The sequence below is a fragment of the Onychomys torridus genome, chromosome 5, assembly GCF_903995425.1.
Source record: "Onychomys torridus chromosome 5, mOncTor1.1, whole genome shotgun sequence".
Taxonomy (NCBI): domain Eukaryota; kingdom Metazoa; phylum Chordata; class Mammalia; order Rodentia; family Cricetidae; genus Onychomys; species Onychomys torridus.
The window spans coordinates 136,223,680-136,250,043 of NC_050447.1; the positions used below are offsets into that span (position 1 = coordinate 136,223,680).

Here is a 26,364-nt window from a genome sequence, read left to right on the forward strand (position 1 = left end):
CATACATACGCCACAGAACCATTACTTTGTATTATAACTTACAAAATTAATTTTCAGAACAAGAGAGATGGTTCAGCAAGTAAAGGCACTTGCCAACAAGCCTGACACCTAGTTTGGAGTTTGATTACCAGAAACCAGACCTTAACTGAATGTCTCAAATGAAAACAATCACTAAACCTCACCCTGTCCACGCCTGCACTCATCACCTCATCAGGGAGTCTCAGGGTTGTTTCTTTGCACTTGAATGAGCTATTTTGGTCTTCTGCCCATCACCTCTCACTCAGCTCAAGTCTCTCCAAGCTTCTTGACTGGGTCAGTCAGCTCCCTGCAATATCTCCATCTCCTGCTGAGAACTCTGCCTCTCCCCTCCCAGGCACATTCACTCAGTCTGCAGCGCTCTCCCAAAACACGTAGGCCACTGAAGGGCCAGTATTAGGCCATCTAGGTGAAGTGTAGCAATGTAGCAACAGGCGCACACACAGACTAACAACGCTAGCTGCCTTCCAGGTGCTTCCCTAGTCCCATACCGCCACGCCCACAGGCCACAGGGGGTAGGGGAGGAGAAGGTGGGGCGTGACGTCACAGACAGCGGTCGCCCATTGGGCCGTCGTGCGCGCCGGGGCCGGAGGGCGTGTCTGCGAGCGCTGATTGGCTGGCGCTCTCTGGCGGGGCGGAGCCTACCGCAAGCCGGGCGCACGGCAGCGGCTGCAGCATGGGTCCTCGCCCGCGGCGAGCCTCGCTGGCTTAGGCTGCCCGCGGCGCCCGCAGCGGCGGCGCCATGAAGGGGGCCCTGGGGAGCCCGGTGGCCGCCGCGGGCGCCGCGATGCAGGAGACGTTCGGCTGCGTCGTGGCCAACCGCTTCCACCAACTGCTGGACGACGAGTCGGACCCATTCGACATCTTGCGCGAGGCCGAGCACCGGCGCCAGCTGCAGCGCAAGCGGCGCGACGAGGCGGCGGCGGCCAGCGGAGCCGGGCACCGGGGCGGCCGGAGCCCGGCTGTGGCCTCAGGATACAGACCCGGTGCGGCCGGCCGCAGGGAGTCGCAGAAGGAGCGCAAGAGCCTCGCGGCGTCGGGCGCACAGCAGCCAGACAGCCCTGGGGGCCCGCAGCCGCCAGGTATGCCGTGGGCACCCAGGTCACCCCTCCCGCTGCTAGACTCGGGTCGCAGGGACTGGTCCCACGTGGGCGAGTCAAGTATGAGCTGGGAGTCCTGATGGGCTCAGGGCCGGAGGTCACACTTCCGGGAGCCCCCCTCCAGGGTAATCACCCTAATAACCCTCCCAGGGGCTATCCTACCGGGTCACCCTCTCAGAGTCAAATTTCCGGGGTCACCCTCCCGGGAGCCACTCTTGCAGGATCGTGACCCTCCAGGGCCAGCCTCCTGGGTGGTCACTTTCCTGGGTCACCCTGTCTCGGTGTAAGGACCAGGGTCTTACTCCCAGTGGGCTCGTCCTAGTTGGGGTAGAGTAAGCAGAGCCGTGAATCTTGATGGACAGAGGGCCCTTGGTCACTCTCCCAGGGTCCCTGTCTATGAGGAGGGATGGGAGGCTCCTTGTCCCGGGTCGGGGGTGGAGTGGGCCGAGCTGGAGGTTCCTGATGGACAAGAAGGCCCGGGGGTGAGCATGGAAGACCTGGCGGTCCTGGTTCGTTGGAGGGGCCGGGGACTGACAGCCTGAGGATCGCGAAGCTGGGATCCGGACATCTGTCCCTGGCTGCATCCTTCATCCTCCCCGCGGGCCTCTGCGGGGTTCAGCTCCGTAGGCGACTCGCAGTTGAAACCTTCAGGGATCCCAGACTCTGGGCCTTGAGATTCAGGGAGGCGTGGGCACTCGAGGGTGCGGGAGCTGCGGGACGGAAGACCTGAGCCAGGGTGAGTGGGGTAGGCTTGGGGTCGCGCTCCTCTGCACCTATCCCTTTTCTCTATCTCCATATCGTAGCTCTGTGACATCGACTGCAAGTGAAACAAATAGTGTATACAGGTGGGGAGTGTAACTGTGATTGATTGAATGCTGTTTTTGGAGAACCGGTTTTAACCTTTGCATCAAAATGTTCAAAGTTACCCTTTCTGGTTAGCAGAAGAGCCAACCCTCCGCTGGGTGTGCTGTCTGCACGGAAGGCCGCTTCAGACTTTGTGGCTGTCACCCGAACTGCGTCAAGGCTTTTGCAGCTAAGCTCTCGCCTCCTGCTTACCCTGTTTTCCCATAATAAGACTATGACCGTAAGGTTGGCAAGAAGGGTTATTGAGGTTAGAGTGTAGTTTGACCACAGAGTAGGCAGGTGTTCATGTGGGCATTATTGCTTTGTCCTTGCTTGAGAAAAACGGCCTGTCCCACCTCTAGCTTTAGGTTTGAGGCTTTGGCTAGGTAATGTTTACCTTTGTGAAGTTAATTTGGACATTGCTTGAGAATCAGAAAATTATTACAATAAAGATGGATACCTTAGTGGTTGCAGGACTCCTTTTAAAATTGAAATGCAGAGCTGGAGAGATGGCTCAGAGGTTAAGAGCACTGACTGTTCTTCCAGAGGTCCTGAGTTCAATTCCCAGTAAATGCATGGTGGCTTGCAACCATCTATAAGGAGATTTGATGCCCTCTTCTAACATGCAGGCAGAATACTGTATATGTAATAAATAAATAAATCTTAAAAAAGAATTGAAATGCATCATACTGTACATTATGTATCATGTGTTTCTCTTAAAGGTATTTAGAAAAATGGAAGGGAGAAAGGCTGTTTTATCTATTTACTCTTTTACCAAGTGAAAATACACTAGCCTCTTCAGAGTACCAGTTAAAATGTTGATATGTTGTTTGTTTGTTTGTTTGTTTGTTTAAGACAGGATTTCTCTGTGTAACAGCCCTTGCTATCCTGGAACTCGAGTTGTAGACCAGTCTGGTCTAGAACTTATAGACAGACGCCTGCCTCTGACTCCCGAGTACTGAGATTAAAGGCATGCACCACCACACCCAACTAAAATGTTGATTTTTAGCCTTTTTAAAATTAAAAATATTTTTGTTATGACAAACCCAGTGTTTCATGCATGTTAAGCAAGTGATCTACCACTGAGCTCGCACCCTCCCCCAACCCTCCCTCTTGTTACAGAAATTTCAAACAAAGTTTCAAACAATCTAAAAAAATGTATGGAGCTAGCAAAAGGGTCCCTTATTTTTATTGTGACTAGCACTATGCATTTATGTACATATATTTATATAATGAAACAGTGTGGGGCTGGGGAGATAGGTCAATCTGCAAAATGTTTGTCTTGAAAACATGAGGACCTCATGTTCCATCCCTACCTGAATCCTCAACTCCCAGACAGAGGCCTGGTCTCAGAAAGTAAGGTGTGAACACCCAGGGTTTACGTCTGGCTTCTGGATCCAGCTGCACACTGGCACATACATACATACATACATACATACATGCATGCACACAGGTACACTGCTGTTTCTTTTTTTGCAGCCTGCTCTCACTGGGAGCTGGGAGCTAGTATACTTAGAACTTTACTTCTCCTGTCAGTTCACAGGCTAGGCATGCTGGCTTTTGAGACCTAGTTGATGTTGTTAGGATGGAAATTTTGTAATGAGAATTCTTTTTTCAAGTGTGCATGATTTCCATGTCTGTAGCTCCTGTTCTAAATGTATCTGATGGGCTGCAGAGAGTGGCTATAGGTGTTGTTATCACTAATTGACATGAAAGACCATGCTTTTCTGCACTCAAAAAAAAAAAAAAAAATTAAGCTTAGCCATGCAGTTGTGGCACACGCATTTAATCCCAGCACTCAGGAGGCAGAGGCAGGCAGATCTCTCTGAGTTCCAGGCCAGCCTAGTCTACAGAACTAGTTCTGGGACAGCCAGGACTGCACAAAGAAACCCTGTCTTAAATTTAAACTTTGAATGTCCTGAGTGTATGTGTGGTAAAGACAAACACCATGCACATTTGCTGTGTAACAGAGCCAGTTACAATCTCAAAACGATGTGGAAGTCATTGTTTTTCCCATAGAAATATAGATTTTTAGAGTCCTTATCTGTGAGCTTTGCCCAGTAAATTCATTCTTGAATCATCAGTTGTTTCATCCTTGTTTTCATCCTTTCAGGGTTATGATGGATAAGCAAGCCAGCATTCAGTTTCGTCTTACAGGAAGTCTTACTGTAAATTTTACTGTTTAAAATTTACTATAAAAATTCTGTTTACTCCAGGCTTTAGTTTAGACAAGTGATCAGACCATATGAGCCAGCTCTTTATTGGAAAGGGTTGGAGAAATGCAGCATCTACGTTGCCTACTCTGAGCTGCTGATTCAGCACAAAGAAGCAAGCTAGGTCCAGTTGCATCTTGGTCTCCTAGAACCAAGTTATGGGGGAATAAAAATCTCTGATGACCCTTTTTGGGGTTTTAGAAAAATGCAATGTTTGCAAGGTACTCATAATTATCATAATAAATTACATTTAATAGTTTCAGTTTATACACAGGGACCCTGGAAGAGACTTTATTTAATTGATACAATTAGAAATAACTAAGAGGAAGAAGAAAGAAGTGAGAATAAGCACTTCAGCAATTCTGTAGCTGAACAGAGATACATAGTTTTAAAAAAATGAGTTACAAGTAGGAAATCAGAAGCTGACTAAAATAATATTTCTTTTCTTAAAAAGGAAGTTTTTTTTTTTTATGTGTAAGCATGTTTACCTGAATATATATGGTATACATGCATACAGTGCCCACAGAGGCCAGAAGAGGGTATCAGATTCCCAGAACTGGAGTTACAAATAGCTCTGAGCCACCATGTGGGTGCTGGGAACTGAACTCAGGTCCTCAGCAAGAGCCACAAGTGTGCTTAACTACTGAACCATTTCTCCAGCCCCATACATTTTTGATGTGTATAAGTGTTTGCCTGCATGTATGTATGTGTACCACATGCCTGTCTGATGCCTGCAGAGACCAGAAGAGGACTTCAGATTCCCTAGAACTGGAGTTGGAAACTGTTTTTAAGTGATTATATGTGTGCTGGGAACCAAACTGGGTCCTCTGTGAGCACAGCCAATCCTCTTAATTGCTGAGCTGTTTCTCTAGCTCTAATAGCTCTTTTTATACTGAGGAAAAGTAGGAATGAGTGCTGATGATGGAGTGTCATGGAGAGACCTAAATTTTTCAGCTTGTTACTTTTAATGATGATAATTTATCCCTTATATTTCAAACATCTCTTCCAATTTTTTAGATTTAAAATTTTTGAGAATTCCATGTATGACTGCCATGTTTTTATATTTGCTTTCTTCTCCTCCCAACTCTTCCTGTGCCTCTACAACCCTCTCAAATCCATGACCTCTTCTATATCATTCCTACACACACACATGCACACGCACACACGCTACTAGCTGCTCAAATGTACATGTATTTAGGGTTGGCCACTTGGGATTGAATAACCTATCAAGGCAGCTTGTCACTGGAGAAAACGGATTCTTCCTGTCTCAGAGTCCATTGAGTACCTATAGTTGTTCATCTAGGAGTGGGGCTTTATGAGATATCCTCATCCACATTGGCATGTCAACTGGTATCATTATGCAGTTCCTGTGTAGATTTCATGGGTACGGCATTGCTATCATGTCTAGAAGATACTGTCTTGCAGCAGATATCATGGTTCTCTGGCTTATCTTTCCAAATCTTCTGTAATGTTCCCTTAGCCTTAGATATAGTGGGTCATCTCTTCCAGTTTTGAGTGTGTGTGTGGGTGTGTGTGTGTGTGCGTGCGTACAAGCGCTCATATGGAAGCAAGAGGTCAATATTGGGTATCTTTTGTCACTTTTCACCTTATTTTCTTGAAACAGAGTCTTTAAATTTGTTGTTGTTGTTGTTGATGATGTTTTGAGACAGGGTTTCTCTGTATAGTTTTGGTGCCTGTCATGGATCTTGCTCTGTAGACCAGGCTGGCCTCGAACTCACAGACATCTGCCTGGCTCTGCCTCCCAAGTGCTGGGATTAAAGGCGTGCACCACCACTGCCTGACTAAAAAAAAAAAAAAAATTAATGACTTTATTTTAATGTGCATTGGTGTTTTGCTTGCATATATGCCTGTGTGAGGGTATCAGATTCCCTGAAATTGGAGTTACAGACAGTAGTGAGTTGCCATGTGGTGCTGGGAATTGAACCCAGGTCCTCTGAAAGAGCACTAAGTGCTCCCAACTGCTGAACCATCTCTTCAGCCCCCTAAAAACATATTTTTTAAATTTTTTTTCTTTGAGCCCAGATTTCTCTGTAGCCTTGGCTGTCCTGGGACTCTCTTTGTAGACCAGGCTGGCCTTGCACTCACAGAGATCCACCTGCTTCTGCCTTCCAAGTGCTGGGAGTAAAGGCGTGTGCCACCACTGCCTGAGACATGTCCTTTCAGTAAACCCAGAACTCACTGTGTATCTATACTACCTGGCCAAGGAATTTCTCTGCCTCTCCAGTAATGGTGCTATAGGCATACTCCATCACCCTTGGCTTTTCTGTAGGTTCTAATATCTGAACTGTGGTCCTCATATTTGCACTTTGCCCACTGAGCCATCTCTCCAGCACCCAATTTTGATTTCTTGGTAATGTAAATTTTTCCAATAAAAGCTCTTTTATGTCTTTTAATGTTCTAAACATATAACAAACTCAGATTGTGAAACTCACTGAGTGATGCAAATTGTTTTTAAATATTTCTGGTCATGGGACATTGAAAACATTAGGCTTTCTGGCATGATAGTGCTCATCTTTAATCCCAGCACTAGGAGGCAAGTAGATTGCTTGTGAATTTAAGGCCAGCCTGGTGTACATAGGAAGTTCCAGACCAGCCAGGGTTATACAGTGAAACCCTGTCTCAAAGAGACAGTGACAGACTGAGCTTCGGTTTGTGATGTAGTTTTTCACACTCAAAAACTACTTTATAGTTTCATGTTAGGAATATCACAGACATAATTTTTGATTCAAACTAAAAACTGATAATATATACAAGTACTAGACTTTAAAGCTTAGGTAGGAAATGCTACTGTGAAAATAAATAATGCCTATATTTCCTGAGTATATGTATATATACCTATATATACAAATATGTGTGTATATATATATATATATATATGTTGCCTATGAGAGAAATTTAAGAGTTAAAAATGTACCTATTTAAAGAAATTAAACCTTTTATAGCTATACAATCAATGGGAAGAATAATTTCTACTATTCTTTATTCTACTCTACTGGGATTAAAGGCATGGGCCACCAAGCCCAGCTGCAGATGGATTCTAAAAGTGTAGTCTGAGGTACAGGGTTTTTATCCTTTGATTTCCTTAGATGGGTCTTTATCACTATGACTTGGTAAAGCTGTGCTTGTGAAATGTCCATCCAGTAAAAGATACCTAACAGCAGTCACAGAGGCACTGAAAAAATCTCAACTAGCCAAGCGTGGTGACACACCTCAGCAAGAGGATCAGTTCAAGGCTGGCCTAGGCTCCGTGGTAACATCCTATAAATTTGTAGTTTGTATGGGTTAACCCTGTCACTTCTAGGACTTGGTGAAGTTTACTGATAGTTAGCAGACGAGACAGTGGTAGACTGTTTCTCTCAGAAACCCTCATTAGTGACTCTGATTTCTGGTAGAAACCTCTACATCTCATGCCCACCCCATACCATGCTGCTGTGGATGCTGTGTTCCAGCTTTGCTGTGGTTCTCCTGGCAGGCCAGAAGCGGACTCCTAGAAGAGGGGAGCAGCAAGGATGGAACGACAGCCGGGGGACAGACGTGTTTGATAGAACAGAGCGGAGGTCCCACAGGGAACATCGACTCTATGACACTGAGAGACAGGCAGACTTGACAGCGGAGAAGTTTACAGATGAAAAGTATGTACCGTAGTCCTTGGTTAGGGTGGCTGGGGGCCCCAGAGATTTCCAGATAACTACTAGGCTTTGTGACATTTCTATGGTGGCAGTCCTACAAATAATTTGCCAAGGTAAGTGTCAAGTCATGTTGCCTTCAGTAGAACATGAAGGATCTTCCATTTACCTATATCTTAGTTCAGGAAATGATTGTATAATTAACAATTAATTGTGGCCAGGGATGGCACACACCTTTGATCCCAGCACTCGGGAGGCAGAGGCAGGTGGATCTCTGTGAATTCCAGGCCAGCCTGGTCTACAGAGAAAGAGTTCCAGAACAGCCAGGGCTACACAGAGAAACCCTGTCTTGGAAAAAAAAAAAAAAGAAAAGAAAAGAAAAATGGGGGCTTGGAGTGTAGCTCAGTGGTTGAGCTCTTGCCTACCATGCACAAAGTTCAAAGCACAGAAGGAGTATTTGGGATAAATATGAAAGGCCTTTTTAAATTTTTTATTTTATGTTTGTGGCATTTGGCCTGTATGTATATGTATGCGAACTCTGGAATCAGATCCCCTGGATCTAGAGTTACAGATGGTTGTAAGCCACCATGCAGGTACTGGAAATCAAGCCCAGCCCACTGAACCATCTCTCCAACCCCTGAAAAGCCCTCATGTTAAAACAACAACAACAACAAAACACACACACAAATACACACAAAGTATGTTGAACAGGTTAAAATTTTGGGCTTAGGGATATAATTACAGTGAGATTTAGCAGTTGTCCCATGACCTCCTCATGTACACTGTGGTGCATTTGTTTTCATGCACAAACAAACAAACAATAAATGTGAAAAAACAAAACCAATAAATACCCACCCATCTTGCTGTCTGAGATGACCACCTTTCAGGCTTTGGCCTGTTTTCCCATCTGTTAATCTACCAAGGTGATAAAGTGGTGTCTTAGTTCTTTTTTTTTTTTTTTAACTCTTTTTTAAAATTTTTATTTATTTGTATTTTATGTACATTGGTGATTTGCCTGCATCTATGTCTGTGTGAGGGTGTTGGATCCCCTGGAAGAGGAGTTACAGACAGTTGTGAGCTGCCATGTAGATACTAGGAATTGAACCCAGGTCCTCTGTAAGAGTAGCCAGTGCTCTTAACTGCTGAGCCCTCTTTCTAGCCCCATTAGTTATTTTTCTGTTGCTGTGATGAGTTATCATGATCAAGGCAACTTATGAAAAAAAGAAGCATTTAATTGGGGTCTTAAAGTTTCAGAGCGTGAGTCTTTAACCATCATGTCAGGGAGCATGGCAGCAGGCAGGCAGGTAGGCATGGTTCTGGAGCAGTAGCTGAGAGTTCACATCTGATCTGTAACCACAAGGCAGAGATCAAGCTAACTGAGGCAGCAATGGACTAGTGAGGGCTTTTAAAAACTCAAAGCCCACCCCCATGACACACACCTCCTTCAACAAACCACACCTTCTAATCCTTCCCATACTCCTAGTCCTTCCCAAACAGTTCCACCAACTAAAAACCAAATATTCAAACACATGACCCTATGGGGGTCACGCTCATTCAACCACAGATGGTAATGCATACATGCTGACCACTCCATACCCTTTCATTTCTTCTTGACATACATGAGGGTTTCCCATGTGATTTGCTCAGTGTTTTTAGTTGTGCTGATTGCACATGATGTGTTATTGCACACTGCACTCAGTGGCTGTCTTGTGACCCATTATTTGGGTGAATCATATGTTACCACTTGATTAATGCTGCTAGGCCTGTGCTTGGGTCAGCATTAGGCTTTATAAATGATGCTTGGGAGCAGAAGCAGCTTTTGATCTGTGTAAGACATTTCCTCAGTAGAGTCCTAGAATTAGAATGCCAGTTGAGGTTGTAAAGCTGTGACTCTCCGGCTTTAGTACAAAATTGGATGGATAGAGATGGTATAAAAACAGACAAAATTGGGGCCAGGCGACAGACCACTGTCATAGCTATCTATCAGTTTGCTTTGTCACTTATCCATGATAGATAGCATCTCCCATAGCATATTCTGCAAACTGGGCTGTAATCCAGGTTGATTTTTTGCTTATTTGAATTAAAGTACACTTACTATGAATTTCTTGATTCATGTTACTAGACAGAATTATAATTTTTTTTTAATCTTAAAAGAGTCTAAATTCAGCCCTTTCAACTTACAGATGGAAAACAGATATCCAGAGTTGGAGTGACTCTGGTCTCAGCTAGTTGACAAGGATGTTGACTCTGTACAGGCAGAACACATGTTTTTCTTCAGAAGCGATATCCTATGTGTGAGGAGTTGACCGAACCAGGATCAGATGCAGAGAAAAGTCATGTTGGTGTGTGTGGATCTGGGATGCAGATATTCCTTTCAGCGAAGCAGAAGCTTTTCCTTAGGCCTCTTAATGAACTTAATTGAACCCTCTGAACATAGACTTATTAGGTTTGGCAGGTAAGAGTACTTGCTGTTCTTCCAGAGGAACTGAGTTTGTGAGCACACTTACCAGGCAGTGTAACTCCTGTTTTAGGGGATCTGATGCCCTGTTCTGGCCTCCAAGAGCACACACAGGGATGTTTGTATAGATATAGATTCACAGAGGCATATACATAAATAAAAATAAAATAAGTCACTGTGCAGTGGTGGTGCATGCCTTTAATCCCAGCACTTGGGAGGCAGAGGCAGGCAGATCTCTGTGAGTTTGAGGCCAGCCTGGTCTACAGAGCTAGTTTCAGGAAAGCCAAGGCTGTTACACAGTGAAACCTTGTCTCAAAATAAATAAATAAAGTAAATCTTAAGACACACCAAAGTCTTTACTGTCTTGGTCACAGGGTAGAAGAAAGTTCAGTATGTTAAAGATTTCAGCTCCAGATATCACCTTCTGGCTGTGTGTTTAGAAAAGAGATTTGGAGGGACAATATTTAAAGCTGAAGCATTTTTCTTACACAAAATATTTCTCATTAAATGTTTAATACCAAGACAGGAAAGAACCTTTACATTTAATTAACACAGTCATTGTATATAAATGAGGAAACTGGATCTACAGAGTGAAAGCCATGCCCCCACCAGTTGAGAACCAGAATCTGTGTTCCCTACCTGGTACCCATGTGACCTTGGGCAAATCCCTTCCTCTGCTGCTTCAGGTTCTCATCTCTTTAATGGCAGCTCTGTATACTAGACTTGGTTGTGAGAATTAAAATGCTATGTGTAAGTATCAGTGCCAGGATCAGTATGTTCAGTGGTTAACTATTAGTTTAGTCAAGCCACCATGCTTTCTGATATACTATACCATAACTGTCTTCTAGATTTTGTGTGTTTTTCTCACAAAGGTTTCAGATCTTTTAAGTCCATTTCACCACTTTTCATTATACCTGTCTTTTCCTAGACCAGTTGACAGGTTTGATCGAGTCAGACCACCCAGAGGACGTGGAGGCCCCAGAGGAGGCCTGAGGAGCAGAGGCCGAGGTGGTCCTGGGAACAGAGCTTTTGACTCCTTTGACCAAAGAGGGAAACGAGATTTTGAAAGATACAGTAGCAATGATAAAGTGTAAGCTCCTTTGCCTGAGCCATTTCCACTTTAGACTGTGTGTCTGTTGATGACCAGCCTGATATGAGTGTGCTGTCATTCCTGTGGGGCAGGATTTTTAAAGATTATATGTATCTTAGCTGGGTGGTGGTGGTGTACACCTTTAATCCCAGCACTTGGAGGCAGAGGCAGGCGGATCTTAGTGAGTTCGAGGCCAGCCTGGTCCACAAAGCGAGTTCCAGGATAGCCAGAAATGTTACATAGAGAAACACTGTCTCGGGGGAAAAAAAAATTATGTGTATCTGTGTGTGTGTTATGGGGGTGGGGCTGCCACTTCATGAGTGCATGGTGACAGAGGCCAGAAATTGTCAGAATCCCTTAGTGCTCTCTGATGTAGGTACTGGAAATTAAACTCTGGTTCTTTGTAAGAGCAATATGCACTGAGATATCTCTGCAGACTCCACCTCAAGTTATGACTATTCTTTGTTTCTTCAGAACAAACAGAATGGAAGACAGCATGGGTGGCTGTGGTGTTCGCCCCTGGGGATCAGGTAAAGACACTAGGTAAGGTACAAGGATGTGTTCTCTGAGAGCCTGCAGGAATGGGAGTCTCAGAACTGTGGCTTTTTAAAAACTATGTTCTCTCTGGTTCTATTTGTCAAGTAGAGATTGATGTGGATTGTTGTTTAGAACGTGCATGTGTGTGTGCGCGCGCAGGAGAAAGCTTTTTAAAACATAATTGTTATGTTTATTTAGACTCAAAACTGTTTTTAAAGATCTATTTATTTATCTACTTACTTTATTTATTTGAGACAGAATCTCACCATATAGCCCTCACCATATATATTACATATATATTTGAGACAAGGTCTCACTGTTTGGCCCAGATTGTCATTAATTCTTGTCTCAGCTTCCCAAGTGCTGGGGTTATAGACTTATGCATTACACCCAACCTGTACTTTATTTTTCTATGAGCTTCCAAAGTTCTTACAGATCTTTCTTTGGTATAGTCCTTTGCAGGGTCTGAACATGTGGCTCAGTTAAAAGAGTACTTGCCTAGTATGCACAAAACTCTGGGCTTGATCACCAGCATTGTATAAACCGGGAGTGGTGGTGAATGCCTGTAATCCCACGTTCTGAAGTTCAAGGTTATCTTCAGCAATATAATGAGTTCAAGGAAAGCCTGGTAAACATGAAGCCTTGTCTCAAATTGAGTACTTGCCACTCTTAAAAGGGACCTGAATTTCAGGAGCTTTGAATCCCTCTTCTAGCTTCAGTGGGCACTGCACCCACATGGTACATATACAGGCATGCAGACACACATACACAGAAAATAAGCCTTAAAAAAGGTTGAAAGTTGGAATTCTTTTTTTTATATAATATTTTGAGATTTATTTATTTTATGTATATTGTGCTCTATCTATATGTACACCTGCATGTCAGAAGAGAGCATCAGATCCCATTATAGATGGCTTTGAATCACCATGTGATTTCTAGGTATTGAACTCAGGACCTCTGGAAGAGCTGCCAATACTCTTAACCACTGAACCATCTCTTCAGCCCCCAAAAGTTGGAATTCTTGCCAGACTTGGTAGCATATACCTTTGATCTCAGCACTTGGAGGGAGGAAGCATTGCAGAGGCAGGCAGATTTATATGTGAGTTTGAGGCTAACCTGGTCTACACAGTAATTTCTAAGCCACTCAGGGATACACAGACTTTTTCTCGAAAATAATATAATATAAAAAGTAAAAAAATAAAAAGCTGCATTTTCCAGTATAATTTATTAATTTTTAGAGCATTCATGGACATTTCTATTTATCTTTGACATTTTGGAAATAACTTTTTTGTTTTTGTTTTCAAGACAGGGTTTCTCTTTGTAGCCCTGGCTGTCCTGGAACTTGCTTTGTAGACCAGGCTGGCCTTGAACTCACAGAGATTCTCCTGCCTCTGCCTCTCAAGTGGGAAATAATGTATTTTTAAGCAACCCATACTACTTTCTTTCACTGTGATGTGGATGTAGTCCCTTCAAGGGCACGCCCTTAAGAAGCAAGGCCTAAATTGTGTTTCCTTGGCCTTAACTAGATGAGGGTATTGGTGAGCATGACAGGTTGTGTGATGGATGTTTTTGCTGCTTTTCAGTGACACAGAGCAACCTGTACCCATGGAAGAGATCTCGATGATGGAGGAGTCCCAGGGCGCCCTGGATGAGGAGTCTCTAGCCAAGTAGGCAGCTGCTTCTTATGCCTATGGGTTATCATTTCTAATGATTATTAATGATTCACTGTCTGTCTGTCTGTCTGTCTCTCTCTCTCTAAGATTGGACATTATGTTTATTTAGCACAGAGTCCTGCTGGTGGTGTGTGTGTGTGTGTGTGTGTGTGTGTGTGTGTAGGTAGGTAGGTGTAGGGGTGCTTGTGTGAACATGGAGGCCAGACCAGATGTCCTCCTCTGTGGTTTTGTACCTTTATTGCCTTGAGGCAGGGTCCCTCAAAAAATGAAAGCTCACTTTCTCAGTGAATTCTTAGGATCCTCCTGTCTCTACTCCATGGTGCTGGGATTTATATGCATACCCAGCTAAGCCTGGCTTTTTATGTGGGTGTTGGACGGTCACACTCTGGTCTTCATGTTTGCATTACAAGTACTTTCAAAAAAAAAAAAAAAAAAAAAAAAAAAAAGACAGTGTCTCTCTGTGTAGCCCTGGCGTCCTATAACTCTCAATATGCAGACCAGGCTGGCCTTGAACTCACAGAGCTCCACTTGCCTCTGTCCCCCTAGTGCTGGGATTAAAGATGCACACCACCATAACTTAGCTGGAGCAAGCGTTCTTAACCCACTGAGCCATCTCTCTAGCCTTCTCTGCTTTTTTTTTTTTTTTTTTTTTGCATGTATGCTTATAGACCAGAAGAGGGCGCTAGATCTCAACTACGGATGGTTGTGAGCCACCATGTGGTTGCTGGGAATTGAACTCATGATCTCTGGAAGAACAGACAGTGTTCTTAACCTCTGAGCCATTTCTCCAGCCCCTCTCTTAATGGTTTTAAAAGCTGAGCCACTTCTCATATCATACTGGGTTGATCTTGTTTGTTAATGCATAATGATCAGACTAGTTACTTTAAGTAATCAGATAGGTTTTTTTTTAAAAAGTGAGAATAGATTGAATTCAAGTGCAGTGCCCTCTGCCCCTGACCTCTTCTGTCTTACTTTTGTCCCCTTTATTCTGTCTTCCTTTTTTCCCCATGAAGACTGGGTCTCTGGTCCATACCTAGCACACTGAAGCTTTAAGCCTCCTTTCCCTGTGAATGAGCCAGGGTGCTAGCCACTGAACTCTTAGGATCCTCCTGTCTCCTAGACAACTCCTCATTCAGCCTTCTCCCTACCGGAATCTACAGGCAAGCAAGTCACAAGGCAGGGTAACTGGTTTTTGTTCTTGTTTGGTTTGGTTTTATTTTTATCATTACTGTGTGTGTGTGTGTGTGTGTGTGTGTGTGTGTGTGTGTGTGTGCGCGCGCGCGCGCATCGTATGTGTATGTGGAGGTCAGAGAAGAACTCTGTAGATAGAGTTGGTTCTCTCCTTTCTCCTTTATGTGAATCCCAGTGATCAATTCCAGGTCACGAGGCTTGTGTAACAAGCACCTCTACCCACTGAGCCATCTCACCAGCCCCTCTGTAACACACCTACTGCCAGAACTCTGAGATGAACAGTCAGTACTGTCCAGCATCTCAATGTCATTGGCTCTCAAAACCTTGACAGTGCTTCCCACGTTGCTGCCACACCTCAGAGAAATGCAGTGCCCTAGATGGGAGGTCAGTGGTCTTCCCATTCTGAGCCTCTTTGCCTCATGGCGGAACACAGTGCCATCTCTTCTCCCACCTCTCACAATTTTGAGTCTATTCCCACTGATTTCCTCAAACTGTCAGTTTGTTCCTTTCTTCTTCCCCAGCTCTGGTCTTCTGGATATTTTATGTGTGCAGTCTCATACTGAAGTCTGTCTCCTCTTGACCCTGCACTGTGCCATGTTCATTTCTTTGAACTCTGGACCTACCTCCTGTTGTCATTACCCTCTGAGTACTTCCCCATGTCTCCAGGCTTAATGCCATTTCATTTTGGATCAATGTTGATTTCAGCTCAGGTGGCTCTCTGGCTCATTGGCTCCCTGTGCTCTGGTTTCCCTCTGCCTTTTGCAACTCATTATGGTTTTGCCTCAGGCTTCTTCTCTTTTTCTGAGTCTTTATGGGATCTTTAAGCTTGCTGCTTAAATTGTCGTGTGTGTGTTGACACCAGAGTACAGATCTTTAGCTTTCATCCTTCAATATGAGGTCTGTGTATCTGTTGCCTTCATATCTTCCCCAGCATCCCCCTTGCTTTGCATGTTCAGCAGGACTGAACTGCTTGCTTCCACACAAACGTCTGGCTTCACCAGGTGTCTCTGTCCTCTGGAACAGCATTATCACCCATCAATTTCCACAAATGAAAGCTTAGAAGTCTCCCTTGGAAGTCCAGTTTTCAGCCCTCTCCCACTCCCAAATACAGGCTTCACTCTGCCTCTTCTGTTCACCATCTCTATCACCAGCACAGCCTGAGCTTCTGTTTGATTGTTGCTGCAGCTCCTGATGGCCTCTGCATTCTCATCTGCACCAGAGTGGCTCTTACACTAGCATATCCTCTGACCCCTTAAGACCCTCTCCAGTGGCTTCCTGGTCCTACTCTACTCTTACCCTGATGTGCACAGTCCTGCATGGCCTGGCCCCTCTGGGACTCAAGTTTGACTAATCTTTTGCCTTCCCGGGATTCATTTTGTGGCCCCTACTTCATGTTTCTGAACATACCTTATCTTCACCCCACTGGCAATTGTAAGCTTGCTTGCTTGTGTGTTTGCTGAATTCTTCTCCACCCTGCTGCTGGCTGTCCTTTACACACCCTGCCAGAGTAGACTGAGCCAGTTTGGTCAAGTTATTTAATCTGCCCTCATTTGTAAAATGGAGATAAAAGGCTGCCCACAGCACAGAGTTGTGAAGATTGTGTTGTGTGCACAGCCATGTTCATATCCACTAGTGGAAGAGGGAGGGAGGGGCACCTAGAATGCAGCCCAGAGCTTGGTTGCTATGTAAGTATCATCCTGGCTTCTTACAAGAGTGACAGTGACTGATAGTTGTGACAGCTGCAAATTTACTGCTCAAAACAACTAAGAATGTGTTTTTAAAATAGGATCCATAGTTAATGTGCCTATTTAGACAGTGTGTTAACTAAAGAGATAGACGCATAATTTCTATGAGCTGGGAAAGTGAATTATGTAGGGAAAAATTGTTTGAGGCAGTAAACATTTGTACATGTTTGGATGCACTAAGGTTGAAAACCAACAAGCTATATCATCCTCACTGACAGAATGAAGACACTGTGGCATTCCTAAATTAGACAAAATAAGGTGGGCTAACATTGGAGGTGGCTGAGCAAGGCTGGCCACCATGCTTCTCTGTGTAGACTGGCTGAATGGGAAACCACTGTGGGAATTGCAGATGCTGCCCCACAGAGCAGCTGTGTTGGCCAGTATTGAGGAGCTCTTGTTTCTTTGGCCCTGTCAGACTTCAAAACCATGGAAATATCCCATAGCAATGTGCCATTCTCAGCTCTAGCTGACTGATTTGACGTGGGGGCTTTCAGGATTAGGCCATAGTGGACCTTCCATTCACCTCTTAGACTTAGAACTTCTTGATGGAAGAGCTTAATGTCCTGTACACAAGTGTTTTAGAGTACAACCTAAAACACATACTTATTCTTCCAACTGAGCCAGTTTACTGGTATATTACACCCTCCCTTCCCTTGCTTCATGGCAGCAGCTGAAGTGTTCCTCATCACAGTGTTCTGAGGTTTGAGGGCATCTGCCACTCTGACTGCCTCTTGAGTTTGCTTCTCTTGAAGAGCTCATAGAAGTGGAACCTTACACAGAAAAGAGAAAACACATTGGCTTATTTGACTTTTCATCTTGCTTTCAAATTTCTGTCATGTTATGACCTGTATTAATTTTGTTTTTTCAAGACAGGGTTTCTCTGTGTAACAGCCCTGGCTGTCCTGGAACCCACTCTAGAGACCAGGCTGGCCTCAAACTTAGAAATCCACCTGCCTCTCCCTTCTGAGTGCTGGGATTGAAGGCATGTGCCACCATGCCCAGCCTTTATTTCATTTTTATTTTTTTTAAAAGATGTATTTATTATGTATATAGTGTTCTGCCTGCAGGCCAGAAGAGAGCACCAGATCCCATTATAGATGGCTGTGAGCCATCATGTGGTTGCTAGGAGATGAATTCAGGACCTCTGGAAGAACAGTCAGTGCTCTTAACCTCTGAGCCATCCCTTCAGACCATTTTTTTTTTTTAATCCCATATTTTGCTTATCTGTTTGTCAGATGATAGACACACTGGTAGTTTCTAGTTTGAGGCTGCTATGTGTAGTGCTACTGTGAACATTCATGTATGTGTTCTGATATGGATGCATGTTCTCATTTCTTTCAGGTGTAAAATTACTGGGTCATATATGAACTCTTTCAGAAAAAAAAATTTTTTTTGAGACAAAAATCTCTCTATGTAGGCTGTCTTGGAACTCCCTATGTAGCCCAGGCTGGCCTCAAACTTACAGAGATCCACTTGCCTCTACCTCCCTAGTGCTGCTGGGTGAGCCACCACACCTGACTGTAAAATTTGAAGACCCACCAGACTGTTCTAAATTGACACACCACATTCCCCCAGCAATATACCTGGGCTCCGATTTTTGACATCCTTGTCAACACTTGTTAAATGCCTTTAAAGACACCTCTTTCCTTTCTTTTTTAAAAATTTTTATTTATTTTTATGTGCATTGGTGTTTTGCCTGTGTAGGGTGTCTAGTCCCTTGGAACTGGAGTCACAAACAGTTGTGAGCCACCATGTGGGTGCTGGGAACTGAACCCGGGTCTTCCTTAAGAATAGTCAGTGTTCTTTGTAACATCCCACAGCAGTTCTTAACCGCAGAGCCATGTCTCCAGCCCCCACTGTTTTTCTTTTTTAAAAAATAATTATTTTTATATGTGTGAGTGCCTTGCCTGCCAGCATGAATGTATGTATGTATACTACATTAGTGCCTGGTGCCCATGGGGTCCAGAAAAGAGCCGTGGGTCCCCTTAAATCAAGCTGCAGCTAGTCACCAAGTGGATGCTAAGACCCAAAACCAGGTCTTCTGCAAGAGCCCCAAGTGCTCTTAACTGATGAACCATCTCTAGCCCTTAAATGCCTTTTGACACTATCTATCCTATCAGGCGTGGAATGGTGTAACTGCTTGTGGTCCGAGCCAGCCTTCTCTGATGACTATGATATTGGACATTTGGAAAGTCTTTAATGTGTCTATTTTGCCTGCATGTGTATGTGCATACAGTTCCTTTGAAAGCCAGAAGAGGACACAAGATGCCCTGGAACTGGTGCTGTAGGTGACGGGGATTTGGACTTGGGTCTTTGTGCTTCCAGAGCAAGCCATCTCCTAGCCTGCTTTTAAACATTTTAAACTGTTAGCTAGGATGGGGATAGAACACTTTTTCTTGTTCAATACATGCGAGCCCCTGAGCTCCACCCACAACACTCCAAAAAATTCTACAATAAAAACCTTACTCAAAACTGAGTCATAGGAGAGAGTAAAATATGAACAATTTTCAACAGGTTCTCATCATGAAGTTATCAGACAAATGTGGAAATAAGCATGAAAATATAATGAGGTCCATAAGAAAACCTATACTTATAATATGATCAAAAATAGTTTTGGCATAATGAGGAAGAGGGTTTGGAGCATGGGCCTGGAAAGAGTCTGAAATAATATTTGATTGCTTTTAGAACCAACTGAAGGGGATATTTATCAAAATGTACATTTGTGACCCATTGCTTTAAGACTTGTCCATGGTTTCCTATGACTTTGTGTTCACAGTATCTCTTATTTTCTTCCCCAATTATATTGTCTGTCCATCTGCCTTCAGGAAAGGTGCATAATGGTGTAAATGATGGAAATGACATGAGGTGATAACATCATTTTCACAGACTACTGTTTGCAGTGGAGGATACAATAGGATGGTAAAGAAAAACTCAGAAGATGTGACTCCAAGGGTTTGAATTACTTCTAACCTTATTTACATTTCTGATACAGTGCTACAAAAGGATAACTTTTTTTGGGTAGACATTTGATCCCATTGGCTGAAAAATTTCTTTGTTGTGACATACCTTTACAGAGTTCCTGAGTTGGAGGTAGAAGAGGAAAATCCAGTCCAAGAGATGACCTTAGATGAGTGGAAAACCCTTCAAGAGCAAACCAGACCAAAGCCTGAGTTCAACATCCGGAAGCCAGAGTCCACAGTTCCTTCCAAGGCAGTGGTGATTCACAAGTCTAGATACAGAGATGATGTAAGTCCTGTTTCGGGGGAATCTACACCAAAGTAGACCTCTCTCAGTGGATGTGAAAACAGAACCTTGCTACTACCCCTTCCCCCGCAGGAAAAAAGATATATTGTATGTGGGTGGTGTGCGTATGGAGGTCAGAGGAGAACTTGCAGTTCTCAGAAACAACTGAAGTCGTCAGGCTTGGTACTCTCTTAGCCATCTTGCTAGCCTTCCACTTGGCATTCTTGTTTCTGCTTAAGCATCATCAAGGATGACAAAAAGGAATAGAACTTGGTGTGTTGACAGCAGAATACTGTACATTCTCTGCTAGCCTTGAAAGTAAGCCAGGAAGACACAAGTGCCAAAGTGTCTCAGTGAGAGAGGCACAGAGCAGCCATTTCAAAGTTACTGACTTTGTACTTTGATGATTAGATTGCCATCCTCTCCAGTTCTTTTGTTTTAGACAAAGTCTTTAGTATGTAACCTGGTCTGGCCTCACACTCTCCATCCTCCTTCAGCGTCCTGAGGGTCAGGATTAGAGGTGTGCACCACCACGGATGGCCCTTACCTCCCACTCTCATTCATGATGAGCATTGCATTGGGTCAGTTGATCAGTTGAAGTAATACCCGGGAATCGATACTCTGTGATCCCTTTGTTACAGTATTTTAACAGCACTGCTCCCTCTGTCTAGCTCTAGAAACTGCCGAGAAACTCCTACATTGCTGATGGCATGGTCAGGCACCATGCTGCAACCATCTGTGCTGAGGGCGTTATTAAGGACTTATGTATTGTGCAGGCTTTATTCTTCATGACTTCTGTCTAGCTCTGTCCCTGTGTGTGTGTGTGTCTGTGTGTCTGTATGTCTATATGTATGTACACTTGCTCATGTGTCTGTCATTGTTTTTTGAGACAAGGTCTCTCAGTGAACCTGGGACTCACCAATTCAACTAGACTGGCTAGTAAGCTCCAAGTATCCTGTCTCTGTCTCCCTGGTGTTGGGTTTATTGATGTGCATTGCCACACTCAGCTTTTTTTTTTTTTAAGATTTATTTATTATGTATACAGCATGTATGCCTGCAGGCCAGAAGAGGGCACCAGATCTCATTACAGATGGTTGTGAGCCACCATGTAGTTGATGGGAATTGAACTCAGGACCCCTGGAAGAGCAGCCAGTGCTCTTAACCTCTGAGCCATCTCTCCAGGCCCCACACTCAGCTTTTTACATGAGTGTTGGGGATCCAAACTCAAGTCCTCATGCTTTGTGCAAGCACTTTACTAGTGTGGCTGTGTCTTCCCAACCCAGCATTGGGCTTTTACCAGATGCCTGGACAGAGATGCTCCAGGGAAATATCAGTTTGCAATGACAAGGCTGATCACTTATTACATTCTTTTTGTTTCTGAACCTAAAGGAACACTGAATTGCCCAGGTGTAGAATTTAGAATTCCTGTTGGTTCAGTCACAGCACGAAACAGTGCAGATTGTGGTGATGAGCAACATCATCTTCCCTGCTGGATATGACTCAATGACTTCCAGTCAGTTCAGAACACTGTAGTTTTGTCTGTTTCTCTGTTAGTCAAATTTCCAGTGCTGTGACAAAATGCCTGAGATCACTTACAATGAGAAAAGTTTTGGTTCAGCCTCAGGTTGTGTAGCCCAAAAATGCAAGCAGATGTCTGAAAACCATATTTGCTTGCCTCACTGTGGCCAAAAAACAGACAGGAAGAAGCTTAAGTCCTGATAATGTCTCCATCCAGGACAAAGCCCAATGACCCACTTCCTCTTACCATGCCCCACTTCAAGATTCCAACACCTGCCAAGACCACCACAGGTGGGTACACAGGCCTTTGTTTATGGGTCCTTTGCAATCCAAGTCATAGCAATTTGCATGTGCACTTTGGTGAGTTATGTTCTTTAAGTACTTTATTTAGAAGGCTGTTGATGACATAGTATATCCACTCTGCCTCTGTTTTGGTCAGCTCAAAGTCTAAGACACTTTACTAGTAAGTTTCAATAGATATGGGAGGCCAGAGATAGCTAAGTAGGCAGCATGTCTTTTTTTGTTCTTTTCTGTTGTGAACATTAGAAATAAAGCTTCCTGTGAATCCACTGTGCTGTAAAGCTGGGAAACAGTTAAAAATAGAAGCTGATTCCTCAAACCACATCAGATTCATCTTCCCTGGCTACAGAGATCTGTTGGAATATTTGATGTAACTAAGTTAGCTGAGTCATTGAGCTTGGTTAGTTTGGTTTCGATAAAGTAAATGTCTTTGGTCCTTGTTAATCTGGCATTACAGAATTTACCCAGGGATTGTTCTTAAAGCAACATGAGCCAAATCTTGGGGTTGCTAATTTACTTTGTTTTTTGGTGCCTTAAGAGACATCCCACCAAAAAAGTCCTAGAATAATATGTAACATGAATCTTAAATGGTCTTATTAATAAAAAAAAAACCTTGGGAACCAGGTATTGGAGTGAAAGCTGGAAGATCAGAGAAACAGAACAAGCTAACCTCACTTGCCAATTTCTCAGCTTCCAAAGACAATGACTTCCTACCTACCCAGGCTTATGTCTTCTTGTTCTGCCTTCTGATTTGCTGTCTAGCTACATCATTGCCTCTTTCTGGGCCAGCTCTATGACTTCTGTCTGTACAGGCCTCCAGAACTCTATGGTTGATACTAGGATTAAAGGTGTGTGTCCCCACGCTTGGCTCTGTTCCCTAGTGTGGCCTGGAACACACAGATCCTGCCTGCTAAGTGACAGGATTAAAGACGTGTGCTGCTGCCGCCTGACTTCTTTGTTTACTTTAAATGGCTTGCTCTTTCCTCTGATCTCCAGGCAAACTTTATTTATTAAAGCACAAATAAAATATCACCATGTATTGTTTGTGTGCAAATTCAACCTAAAGCAACTCAATAATGAGCACTTTGACTAGGATCAGTGGCTGAGAGGAACCCAGACCTCACACTTGCTGTGTATGGGGTAGCCTTGGACCTCAATCACTTCTTTGTAGAACATGCTGATAGCCAAATATTTTCTGAGTTGGGCAGTTCATTATTTTGCCTCTGTCTTGTTCTTTCCTTTACCAATTTAGGTTCAAGGGTCCATTAACCTTAAACTTCTGCTTTTAATTAATAAGTCTGAAGGGGTGTTTGATCCTATAATGAACATACAGGCCAAGGAACTTTTTCTGTTTTCTGGCCAATTCATAGGAATGTTTAGCTCTTGTCTGCTTTTGTGCATATGTGGGCAGTGTATACATGTGTGGGAATGGGTGTGTACATGCGTGTGCAGATGCACTTGCACTCATGAGAATGTGTGGAGGCCAGGGGTTGAAGTAGAGTATCTTCCTCATCCACTCTTTGCCCTCTACCTTTTCTTTTTTCTTTCAAACAGCCTCTGTCACTGAACCTGGAGCTTGCCAATTTGGCTAGACTGGCTGGACAGTGAGCTCTAGATTTCCTGTCTTCACCCCTCAGTGCTAGGTCACAGATGTATGCCACAGGTCCTCATGTTTGCACAAGAGCTTTAGGGACTGACCCATTCCCAAGCCATTTGATCACTGGTCCTGTTTTCACTTCTGAAGGCTTAGCGTTCAACTTGAGGGGTTTTGGCTTATCTAAGACTATGAGTTGAAGTCATAAGACTTACTTATTATAATTTTTTTAATCATAGGAAGAACTTACTTGGGCTTCTTAAAATGCAAAGAATTTTAAGAAGAGCCACTGTTAAAAGTGGTTTCAGCTAAAGCCAGGCACAGTGGCACATGCCTTTGATCCCAGCATACTGAAGGTGGGCGAATCTCTGAGTTGAGACCACCAGTCTGGTCTCTATAGTGAGTTCCAGGACAGCCATAGCTACACAGAGAATCCCTGTCTCAGAAAACAAAACAAAAAAGTGGCTTGAGATCTCTGTGCAGCATGGCAGTGATACTTATATGACTGTGTTCTGCTTGGTGGAATTCCCACACATGGCATGTGGATGGCAGCATCCACACCCACACGGAAAGGAATTTTTCCATCAAGTTCAGTTCCTGGAAGGCGATATTTTCGTATCTGTCTAAGTAAACAGAAGATAAGCAGAAATTAAAACTTCTTTGTAAAACCTCAAAAAAATACATTTGAAACATGCTAGTAAAGTCTTACATCTTAACCTGCCTAGACTGGGGTTGTTGTTTTTATTTTGAGACAAGTCTTACTATGTAGCTCTGGTTGTCCTGGAACTCACTATGTAGACCAGAATGGCCTCAAACTCACAGAGATCCACCTGCTTCTGTTTCCTGGGTGCGAGGATTAAGGTCATGAGCCACTATACCCAACAGGATTTTGGTTTTACTTGAAGTAATAGTAAATTTAAAGATGTCTGGATGAAGACAAAGTAGGATCCCATGCTTATATTCTGGTACTTGGGAGGCTGAGGGCAAGAGGATCACCGTAAGTTCCAGGCCAGCCTGAGGGACACAGTTTTGCTTTTACTAGACCAGTGTCTGGTGTCCAGCCCAGCTGCTCAGGGCTGGGACACATCCAGGGTCTTCCTAGTCCACAGGGTCACACAGGCCACCAGTGCAACATATTAAAAATGTCCACTGCTAGGACCCAGGTTGTGGGACTGTGGAAATGGCCGTGCATGTGCCTGTCTGACCTGGCTCTGTGTTTCAGATGGTGAAGGATGATTATGAGGATGAGTCCCATATCTTCCGGAAAGCTGCCAATGACATCACATCCCAGCTGGAGATTAACTTTGGTAACCTCCCTCGCCCTGGACGGGGAGCCAGAGGTAGTACCCGAGGAGGGCGAGGAAGGATCAGAAGAACAGAGAACTATGGCCCCAGAGCAGAAGTGGTGGTAAGTGGATACATTCTAAGTCCCAGTGGCTTGCTGAAGGAGCGGGCGACTGCTCTACAGTGGTCTGGTTTGGAGCCATTGGGAGCAGTGTCACCTTATCTGACATAAGTCACATAATTTCTGTAGTCCTGGCCCCAGTGACTAAATCTGCATAAAACAAGATCCCTGGTGTAGCTAAGAGTTTTCCTGCCTGGCCCACAGTCAGGACAAATCTCTCTCACCTGCCAGTCTCCAAGTCGCTCAGACCCAACCAAGAAAGCACACAGAAACTTACATTGCTTATAAACTGTATGGCTGTGGCAGGCTTCTTGTTATCTGCTTCTTCTATCTTAAATTAACCCATTTCTGTTAATCTGTTCTTTGCCACGTGGCTTGTGGCTTACCGGTGTCTTTACACGTTGCTTCTCATGGCGGCAGCTGGCAGTGTCTCTCCCCAGTCTTCTACTTCCCAGAATTCTCTTCTCTCTTGTCCCACCTATACTTCCTGCCTGGCCACTGGCCAATCAGAACTTCATTTACACAGAGCGATATCCACAGCACCCTGGGCTTGAGGTGGATTCAGGCCACTAGACAGCAGCTTATTAACCACCTGTGTACCCTCTGTTGGAACAGTACCATCATTACAGTCTTTCCAACTCTAGGGACCTTGTGACCAGCTGCCCCCGCTGCCGTACACTGCTCAGCTACTGCTGCTCTTTGAACAGCAAGGCCACACCCCTCCTCCACTATGTGCCTTTCTTTGCACCATTTTCTGTTTTTTCCACCTGCCAATCTCAAGTCTGCACTTTATCCATAGCACCCCTCCTAGAACAGCCAAGGTCTTTGAGCAAACGCCTCCCTCCTCTGAATCTTTTCTTCCTGCTGTGTCTCCTGCTGCACGATCACCCGTTAGGGCTGTGCTCCAGTGGATGGAATGAACACCTGGCTTAGTGTTGGCTCCTGAGCATGGACATGGGCTCCATAAATCTTTTATCCACTAGGAGGCTATAGCCAGTCCCAGCCCTGATTGGTCTCAGGTCCTTTTGTTGCTCACCTACCATGTGCTGGGATTAAGAGCCTGTAGCTTGTTAACACACACAAGACTTTCTTCCACAGACACTTGAAGTCAGGGGCAAAAAAAAAAAAAAAAAATGTGTTCTTTGAACAGCATACGTCCACTCTTGCTGAGCAGCATAAGCTACAGTGCAGCCCTGGCAGCCCCACTACAAACCCATGCTGCTGCTCTAGTCTCCCTCATGCAGGCCACAGGTGTCACATCCATCCCTGTCCTATGCTGAGGCTCATCTCAGGGAGAAAGAACTCTTTTCAGAAGACCTTGCTTGGTATTGGACTTCTGCCTGACTTAAGTTCTCAACTTCATGTCTTTCCCCAGAACTTGAGCTCTGTTTAGGAAACTGCATGAATTCATTCTTGCTTACTGGGGCCACACAGTAAGTGACCTACTGCTGGCCATCGGGGTGGGGGAAGGGCAGTCATTTAAAACCTCTCTTTTCTTTAGACACAAGATGTCGCTCCCAACCCGGATGACCCTGAGGACTTCCCCGCCCTGGCCTAACAGCCATTCCCCTGCAGCAGAGCAGCACTATGAAGAGACTTTCCTTGCCTGGAGAAGAGTCAGATTCTAAGAACAATAGATGTTGCTTTTCCTGTGTCGTGTGAACTTGTTGCACTTTCTCACTCTGTGGGATGATGAGTGCAGGTCCCCTTGAGGTCAGGCCCTACCCACAGATGGAGACTTTTGTAAGGAATAATGTTTAAAATGTGTACA

At 44.3% G+C, this 26,364-nt stretch overlaps 1 protein-coding gene across 1 annotated transcript; it reads left to right on the forward strand.

Annotated features, from left to right (window-relative positions):
- The first annotated feature begins 662 nt into the window (after positions 1-662).
- Habp4 (hyaluronan binding protein 4) lies at positions 663-26,256 on the forward strand. Its single transcript, XM_036188017.1, has 8 exons — positions 663-1,118; positions 7,686-7,845; positions 11,226-11,387; positions 11,862-11,930; positions 13,508-13,591; positions 19,608-19,779; positions 24,411-24,596; positions 26,095-26,256. Exons 1-8 carry the CDS (start codon positions 779-781, stop codon positions 26,149-26,151), a joined length of 1,230 nt encoding a protein of 409 aa, XP_036043910.1. The 5' UTR covers positions 663-778; the 3' UTR covers positions 26,152-26,256.
- Positions 26,257-26,364: the final 108 nt, after the last annotated feature.

Bases quoted from the DNA above. Each gene is read 5' to 3' on its own strand.
- Habp4 (XM_036188017.1), top strand. From the start codon at position 779: ATGAAGGGGGCCCTGGGGAGCCCGGTGGCCGCCGCGGGCGCCGCGATG. The intron at 7,846-11,225 runs GTATGTACCGTA...GTCTTTTCCTAG, and splicing joins GAGAAGTTTACAGATGAAAA to ACCAGTTGACAGGTTTGATC. The intron at 11,931-13,507 runs GTAAGGTACAAG...GCTGCTTTTCAG, and splicing joins GGATCAGGTAAAGACACTAG to TGACACAGAGCAACCTGTAC.